The sequence below is a fragment of the Heterodontus francisci genome, chromosome 11 (genome assembly GCF_036365525.1).
Source record: "Heterodontus francisci isolate sHetFra1 chromosome 11, sHetFra1.hap1, whole genome shotgun sequence".
Lineage (NCBI taxonomy): Eukaryota > Metazoa > Chordata > Chondrichthyes > Heterodontiformes > Heterodontidae > Heterodontus > Heterodontus francisci.
This window is the reverse complement of record NC_090381.1, coordinates 47,140,959-47,150,018: the sequence shown is the minus strand read 5'-3', so window position 1 is coordinate 47,150,018 and position 9,060 is coordinate 47,140,959. Positions and strand designations below refer to the sequence as shown.

General features: G+C 41.4%; 1 protein-coding gene across 1 annotated transcript; it reads right to left on the bottom strand.

The window, feature by feature from the left end:
- Nucleotides 1-305: 305 nt before the first annotated feature.
- On the bottom strand, nucleotides 306-1,202 carry foxl2a (forkhead box L2a). Its single transcript, XM_068041420.1, has one exon. It carries the CDS (start codon nucleotides 1,200-1,202, stop codon nucleotides 306-308), a length of 897 nt encoding a protein of 298 aa, XP_067897521.1.
- Nucleotides 1,203-9,060: the final 7,858 nt, after the last annotated feature.

The following is a 9,060-nucleotide window of genomic DNA, read 5'->3' as shown; positions in this document are numbered from 1 at the left end:
ACGACGGAAAAATTAAAGTTCATCGTCCGGAAACATAATATTATTTTGAACAGAGCTTGGTCAGACATATCTTTTAAAAATTAACGATAAATCTACAAATCCTTTTATAGATAACAAATAGTTAAAATACATGAAAAGATAGTTCATTTCCCAGCTGGGTGTCTCATAGTTTTCTTGTGTTATAAAGATAAAAGTTCAAAACACTTACACTACCTGGTGGGGTTCACCACTGTAATATTTTGGCAGTTTAAAGAGTAGGATTTGGGGCAAATCAATTATTTAGTAATATCTTGCTGCTGTTTGTCTTAAATGTCTATCCTTGTGTGTAATGCGCTGTGTTTACTGTCATGGTCCCAGTAGGAACAGTGCATCATGGAGAGGTCTGCGGGCTGCCTGGCGCAGGGGAACTGCAGGCCGGCTCCGTTGCTGGAAGAAGGTGGGGGAGCAGGGCTGAGTTGCTGGGGGTGGGGGTGGTGGTGGTGGCTCATGCCGTTATAGGAGTTCACCATGCTGGGCAGGGCCATGCTCTGCACTCGCGAATAAGGGTTGTAGGACGCGTGTCCCGAGAGTCCCTTCATATTGACAGAGCCGACGTTGCCGCTGGCCATTTGGCAGGAGGCGTAAGACATCGGCGCAGGCGGCTGCCCAAGAGGCCAGGAATTGTTCATGAAAGTCGACTGCAAGTACTTGGGAGGGCCGATGTAGCCATAGCTGTCACTGGCGAATAAAGCCGTTTTACTGTGTTGGAAATGGGTGGGAGGTGGCCGGAAAGGGCGCTTCATCCTTCTCCTTCTTCTATAGTTGCCCTTTTCAAACATATCTTCACAAGCCGGGTCTAGAGTCCAGTAATTGCCCTTCCTCTCCCCGCCACCTTCCCTGGGCACTTTGATAAAACACTCGTTGAGGCTCAGGTTGTGTCGGATACTATTTTGCCAGCCTTTCTTATTCTTCTCGTAGAAAGGGAATTTGGTGATGATGTACTGATAGATGCCAGAGAGAGTGAGCCGTTTCTCTGGGCTCTCTCGGATAGCCATAGCAATGAGGGCCACATACGAATAGGGTGGTTTCTGAGTCGGATCGGGTTTCTCCGCAGTCTTGTCGGGGGTTGACTCGCTCTTGACTCGCTCTTTGGAGCTGGACGTGGAAATGTTGTCAGTCATCAGAACCATAGTGTCATCTTCGGGGTGCTGGTAGGTGGCCATCGTGTCAGTCCTTGCTTCCCACTCTTTTCGCAGGTATAGTACCGGTTTCTTAAATAATTGCAGTACCAGAGTCTATAGTTGCAATGCAAGTTCCTGTTGATTTCAGTACCCAGGTCTGTACTCGGTCCAAAGTCTTGTTCAAGTTCGTGGTCAGTTTTTGCAGTGCAAATGTAATAAATGGTTGGTTACGAGTATGTAACTGTGATTGTACAGCTCAAGCTGTGGATCTCTATCGCTTTAAGCCGTGCCCTTTTCGTCCCTTTGCCCAGAGAAAAATGCGTCCTCCTATTCGTGAATCTCTCAGCCTATGCACTCCTCTCATTAGTGTAACTGATCACATTTCCGCTTGCGTCATTCTCTCTCCTCCATCAAATAGCAGGACTTCGCTTCAAGTTGAATATCGGTTACATGTTAGTGGGACTTACGATTAAGGCGATTGTTCCTTGAAAAGTTAAATTCATAGAAAACTAACACGCGATTTAAAAAATAATAAATTTTTGGGACAATTGTATTATTAGAGCCACTAGTACAACCCCATGTATCTATAGATTCAGAATCATACGAACATTGTAACAGGAGAAGGAAACTCAACAGACTTGACGATAAGGAAACTGTATGGGCTGCTAAACCCCTATGGAAATCCGTCAGCTCCTTTCGAGTAACCGAGAAGGACGGAAATGTAAAGGCAATCGGACAGTTCCAATAGACAAAAACAAACCCATGCATTACACGGCTCTGTGCAAAAAGTGCGCTAATTACTTGCAGAAACCCCGTTTGCACTGTTCTATAATCTATCCAATACGAGTGCAGTAATGACAAATTTAAAAACGAATGGTGAAAAAAAACACCAATTCGGTTGAGCGTTGTATTTGTCACTGACTGTACAGATAATGAATGCCTTTCAGCACCCGTGAGTAAAACCAGCAAATCCAGTTTGCATTGATGTAAATCAGATCACATGGTACCATGAACCTGACTTGAACGCATGAAGCAATGCACAGTAACTGGAGGATTGACCCGATCCACTCATTCCCTGTTTAATTTGCAGATTAGGAAGGATAATAATCAGTGACTATAAAATGGGCCCATCAACTGCACAGAGCGCTGGGCGTTTCCGATGCTCTGGATTTTCAATCCTCTCTCCCTCCCTCGCAGGAATTATTTTTAGTGGGGAGTTAAAGGGTGAGGGGGTGGGTAGTCCGCTCTGCCGACCACCCAGATCGGCATGTCTATGAGGTATTTCCGCGCCCAGAGCCGGCGCAGGTGTACCAGCATTGTTGTGTGTGTCATCACCTCGTTCAGATTCCCCAGAGAAGATTCCGCAGCTCTAGCTCCGAAAGCGTGGATTTTTTTTCTCTCCCCCTCCCATGTCTCTTTTAAAGGAAGCAATCTTGGGATAGGAAATTCTGCTATTCGAGGTATTTCTCTTTTTGACACTTGGGGGGCCGCGGCTGTAACCTGCTTTAAGCGCGCCCGCTCCGGGCGCCGAATGTGAACAGGCAACCTCAGATGAGGCTTTCAAACAAACCACACTTTCTTTGTAACGAGTGAAATAGCGCAGTGCAAACACGGCACTGGTCCATATAGTTCTGCTGGCCGCGCTCGGTTGGGCTTGGCTCGTGCGATAGCTCTTTTGACTTCGGTATAACTTTTAATACATTACGGTGATCTTTATCGTTGTGCTGATAAATATTCAGGAATTAATTATTTAACATCACAAAAATGCGCCTTTTTTTGGCTGTGGAACTCATTACACGTCGCGATTCTTTGACAAGTGAGTGATTGTAGAATGAATGTGCACGGTGAAGTACAAGTACTAGGCAGTGAAACCAATGCACTCTATAGTTTTGCCATATCTCGCTAAGCGACCAAAAGGTACTCAGTGTCAGGGAAGGACGTAAGCTAAAAAGAATCGGGGTGGGGGGAAGGGGCGAGGAGAGATGTTGTAGGCAAGTTTACCCTGACTGCAGGCTGCAAAGAGAAGGAAATATTCACTACCAGCATCTGGTGGTCTGGAATCAGTAATGTCGTTATTAAGATGTTGTTTTATCAATGGAGTTGCTTGTAGTCATGAAAGGAGGTAGATGATGTCTTTTTCAATATTTTTTTGTTAAACTGTGCAACCTTCCAATGCACAGGAGTGATTCTGTCTTCATAACTTGCAAGAATAACAATGCACTGCTATTATAATGAGTTGCTGTCTTAATTAATTGCAGTTAACGTTCATTTTCAAAAATAACAAATTGAAACGTTATCTTACCAAGTGAATTATTGCTGAAGAAATATATTTAACTGTATGTAAAGTATACATTAACGCATACAATACTCAGTATCACTAGATTGGGAAACTACAAGATCTGTGCCTTTGAAGAGTATCTCTGTTGGTGAAAAGACACTGTTTTACTGTTAGGGAAGATGATTCACTTTTCGAACCCTACTGGTCTCGAGACACCACTGCAGCTATGTGAACCTTGCAGAGATTCATACTCCGACAGAAAACTATTTTAGGCCCACCAGTGTCCAAAGAAAGAAATGAAATTTATGCGCTTGCAAAAGCTTAGATGGTTATAGCCGCTATAGTTTTTTTGCCCCCTGAAAAGACAACCAGAGCGTGAATAGAAAATTGGCACTCTTTAGAGATGTATTTGAGAAAACAAAACAGGGAGGCTTGCTGGACACCATACAGTTTGAGGTGAAGTACTGTGCCGTGCACGATCTCAATTATTACATAAAACTTTGAGGGATCTTCCCCCCGCCACCCCAAGAAATTCGTCTAATCCTATACATACAGGTAATTTTCTTTGGAAACGGTGGGAAGAAATATACCCATTCTCATGAAGCTTGTTGCCATGTGCAATTACGAAATACAATCCTCTTACCCCCACCCCCGAATATGTGAGCTTCCAACATCTTTGAAATACAGTGACTCCATTAAACATGCATATGGATGAGACCAACAGGGTTCAGTGGCAAGCCAAGCAAGACGTGGATCTGTGGCAGGCCCGGTCACACCGAATCAATAAGCGTGAAAGCATCCTGGATTTGTACAGCAGCCTCACTGGGAGTCAGATACGGATCATGGATTCCAAACTTGTTCTTTCGAGTCACTGTTTTGTGGAGGTCAGCTGCTACTTGTTACCAAATAGCTGCTTATTTCCACGTCCTCTCAGTTGATTAGCCTGAATAGTCTTGCAACCTACGTTTTCACTAATGGGAGTATCGCTCACACTAAATTCCTTCATTTGAACCACACGCTTGACAGAATAATATGAAACGTGATCATCCCGTGCTCTAAAGACGTAAGTATTTCATGAGTTAAAAAAGAAACAAATGACTGAACCCAGATAATCAAACTGCCTAGTTTTTTCCCCCCACCACTCCGCCTCCAATCTCAACAAATCAATTTAGCGGGAAGATTTTATAGCAGCTCATCTGAAACACTGATTATAACAATTGGTTGCATGTTCTAAGCATCAAAGTGAGGTTTACTCGGCTGATAAAACTATAGGCTCTGTGAGGAGGAGGAGTGTTCTGAAGAACGGTGTCCATGGATATTGAAGCTGCTCGCCTTTGTCAGGGAGAGTATTGTTCTTTCAAACTTGACTGAATTTATTGAACCAAATGTTAAATCCAGAATAAAAAATGTCAACAGGGCTGAACAAGTAGTGACAGAACTTTTTTAGAAAAATGAATTTTCAACATGATCAGGCGTTTTTCAGACGGTTGGGGAAGTTCAATCTGCTCCGTAGAATTCATTTTAGGCAATCATGAATGGCCGCTCAGAAAGACGCTGAAAATGGGGTTAGCATCTACAGGTTACCATTGTTGCTAAAATAAAGTAAGATCCCCCCAACCCCTTCTCCTCACGCAAACAACTAAATATGTCTTGTGGATGGATATTTCAGCACTACATTAATATTGCAATGGCAGAAATAATAACAGCAACAAGTCAGGATGAAACGGAATCCTTCTGCTCGAAATTGTAGGCGGCCGGGAGTGGGTGAGAGGGGTGGGGGTTGCTTGGGTTAGGGGTGGTTGTAAAATCAGATTGTAACTTGAGTGTAGGATCGAAATGCTAATGAGGGCCTTGATAGTATGCCAGTTGTGATATACTGACACACAATAACTGCTATTTAATGCTCTAATACCAGCGAGTCAACGTTTTTGTTCACGTTTTAGCGTATTAATATTTCCTTTAATATTTTGAGCTAAATATTGTGGCGTTTCTATGCAATATCGGAATTATTGCACAAAAGTTATAGTTGGGGAAAACAATTTTAACACTTCCATGTAAGGCAAAAAGGGTACATTATTTCCATCTAAAAGGTCAAAGTGTTATTTATTATGATATTGTGTATCTCAAAGTGAAACCCAAAGTTATCAGTCCATTTGTCACAAAAAGCTCAAGATAATTTGAATTTAAAAATTAACAGTAAATCCAAAGTGCAGATGTAGAAGTGGTTTTTGAATACATTTCACATTTTGCCAATCAAAAAAGCGAAACAAATCAGTCTAAACGAAATGGTAACAACGTCTATAGAAAAGCAGATGTCAAACAAGTCCTGCTCTCAGATATGTATTCATTATCAACAGGGAATGATGCAACAGGCCTATTGCTTGGAGGATAGAAAGAATAAAGGTGGCACTTGGCTTCCACTCATGTCGTAATTAGCTGCCCTTATCCCAGCAACTGACGGCGGCGAATCACTCAGTACAGTTTAGTGTTGCTTTGAAAACTGTATCTGGCCCATCATCTCGGTATGTCTGCTTTTAATGTAATCAACACAACGCCTGCATTGCTTTATACCTTTGAGGCCTGACTCCGTAATGCAGGTTAAATCCATCTCTCCTTATTCTAAATTTGATTACAATAATAGAATGATTATATCACAAAAGGAGTCCGTTCGGCCCGTCATGCCCGTAACGTCTCTCTGCAAGAGTGCTCAGCTGGTCTCACATCCCTGCCCTTTTACTGTAGCCCTGCAATTTTTTCTCTTCTGAAAATTATACAATTCCCTTTTGAAAGCCACGATTGAATCTACCTCCACCACACTCTCAGGCAGTGCATTTCGGATCCCTGCGAAAGTTTTTCCTCATGTCGCCGTTGGTTCTTATGCCATGCACCTTAAATAGGTGTCCTCTGGTTCTCAACCCTTCAGCCAGTGAGATCAGTTTCTCCCTGTCGACTCTGTCCAGACCCCTCATGATTTTGACCTCCTCTATTCAGTTTCCTTTCAACCTTCTCTTCTCCAAGAACAGCCCCATCATCCCTGGAACCATTCATTTGAATCTTTTCTGCACCCTCTCTAATGACTTCACATCCTTCCTAATGTGTGGTGCCCAGAATTGGACACAATACTCCAGTTGAAGCCCAACCAGTGGTTTATAAAGATTTGCCATAACCACCTTCCTTTTACACTCTATGCCTCTATTTATAAAGCCCAGAATCCCGTATGCCTTATTAACCGGTTTCTCAAAGTGCCTTGACACCATCAACGATTTGTGCACATATACCCCCAGGTTCTTCTGCTCCTGCACCCCCTTTAGAATTGCATCTGTCATTTTATATTGCCTCTCCTCCTTCTTCCTACCAAACTGAATCACTTCACATTTCTCTGCATTAAATTTAATCTGCCACTTGTCTGCCTATTCCACCAGCATGTCTATGTACTCTTGAAGTCTATTACTAACTTCCTCACAGTTCACAATACTTCCAAGTTTTGTGTCATCTGCATATTTTGAAATTGTGCCCTGCACACCCAAGTCTAGGTCACTAATAAAGGTCAAGAAAAACAGTGGTCCTAATACCGACCAGTGGGGAACGCCACTATATACCTTCCTCCAGTCCGAAAAACAACCGTTCACCACGACTCTGTTTCCTATCACTCAGCCAACTTCGTATTCAGGCTGCCACTGTCCCTTTTATTCCATGGCTTTAACTTTGCCTGTTATGTAGTACTTTATCAAATTACAGTGACAAGGAATTATGATTCAGGAAACTCGTGGGTGGGTGTGGGGAACTTTTGTTTTTGAAATTAAGGCTAGCGATTTTAAATTCGTTTATTATTCGCATAAATAACCAATCACAGAGGGAAGTGTTAGACGTTCCGTTGGGAGTGGTCTCAGCGCTCATTTAAAAAAAAACATCAAATTAACATTTTGGTTAAATACGAAAAAAATCCAGCCAATTAATTCAAAGGAATTAGGACTAAAATTCAGAAAATAATTCTGGCTCTTGAAAGTTGTCCATGCAAGTAACAGTGAAGAAATATTGACTTAATTTACAAATCTATAAATTAAGCTCCATAAATAAGAATCTTAGCATTATAGTACTGTTTAGAACAAAGAACAGTACAGCACAGGAACAGGCCATTCGGCCCTCCAAGCCTGCGCCGATCATGATGCCTGTCTAAACTAAAACCTTCTGCACTTCAGGGGTCTATATCCCTGTATTCCCATTATGCAGATATTTATTTACTTTCGTTTGGAATTGTTTTTCATTTGAAAGCTGTTTGGAATCTACTGCCATTAGTTATCTACTGAATTAGCTGACAGTAGCAACCTCTTTTTCAATTTCTGAAACTGACCTCAATGTGACATGGAGAGAGTTGGAAAATGATACTGCAGTGTGAACAACTGACACGTTGAAGTGATATTGGTGCTTTTTGTTGGCGAATAAAATGTTATCATTGCACCTATGGACGGAATGATAGATTTATTAACCCACAGCATTCAATCAATGAACTATTTGCTTATGAGAACCAGCTGTAGGAAATGGAACTGGCCCGCTAAATATTTCTGTAAGTTGCTCATTTAGACCTCAAGTTTATTAGGGTTCAAGAAATATTTGATGTTGGCCTCAACAATAACTGATTGCGTTGGAGTACTGTTCCACCATACAATATAAACCCAGATGAAATATCAAAATATGGTAGGTTTTGATTGTAGTAAATACTGTACCAAAAATGTGCTCATGAACCTGCTTAATTGCATTCCATTCTGTGCCCAATGACAGACTACTAGAACGACTGTGCTTTTAATGAATGGCACAGTTGTGATCTGCTATCGATAATATCTTTAAATGAAAGTTCCGTTTCCTTTATACAAGGCAATGGAAAAATACACACCCCAATATAAATGCGCCGAGTTATTGCATTGTGTTGACCTAAACATTTACCGGTGACACTGTTACAGAATTGACTGCTGGGCAGTTACTCATTTGGATATTCAGTATTTTATTTAAAGTTTCAGTTCAATACATCATTGTACAGACCCTTGAGGATGGGAAAGTTCTTGTTTCTAAATGTTGCTTTAGGTTTCTTCCATATTTCAACAAACTTTTAACATATTAATAAAGATGGAAAGCATGATCTATGCAACTTAACATGGACCTCCTTTGAATACATAGATCAAATATGTAAAAAATGTTGTCCAATTCAACAAATGACCTTTAATATAATTTTAGCCTTGACTTGTTTAGCTATTGATTTGTAGGAGCTATAATTAGTCAATAACAAGCTCAGTAACCATGACAATTATCCGGAAAAATCAACAAGAAATCGAAAGTAGATAAAATTCCGTCTGCTCCGATCACGGAAGTAATAAATTGCCGTGCGCTTTAATCCGAGGAGAAACAAGAAGTAGAATACATAGCATAGACTCATCTGTGCAAATCAGACAATATCCTGAAAGAAAGGTTTTCTCAATCGTTGCAGTGGAATAGTATAGATTATACTAACTTAATGCCGTGATAGTAGCTCTTGCCAATTATCTCTTGTCATACATGTCGACCTGTTCAGCCAAATTAATATCTCTAAACATGTACAAGCCGTATATTTATTGAGTGCAATATAGAATG

Excerpts from the sequence above, each read along its gene's own strand:
- foxl2a (XM_068041420.1), bottom strand. The coding sequence starts at position 1,202 with ATGGCCACCTACCAGCACCCCGAAGATGACACTATGGTTCTGATGACT.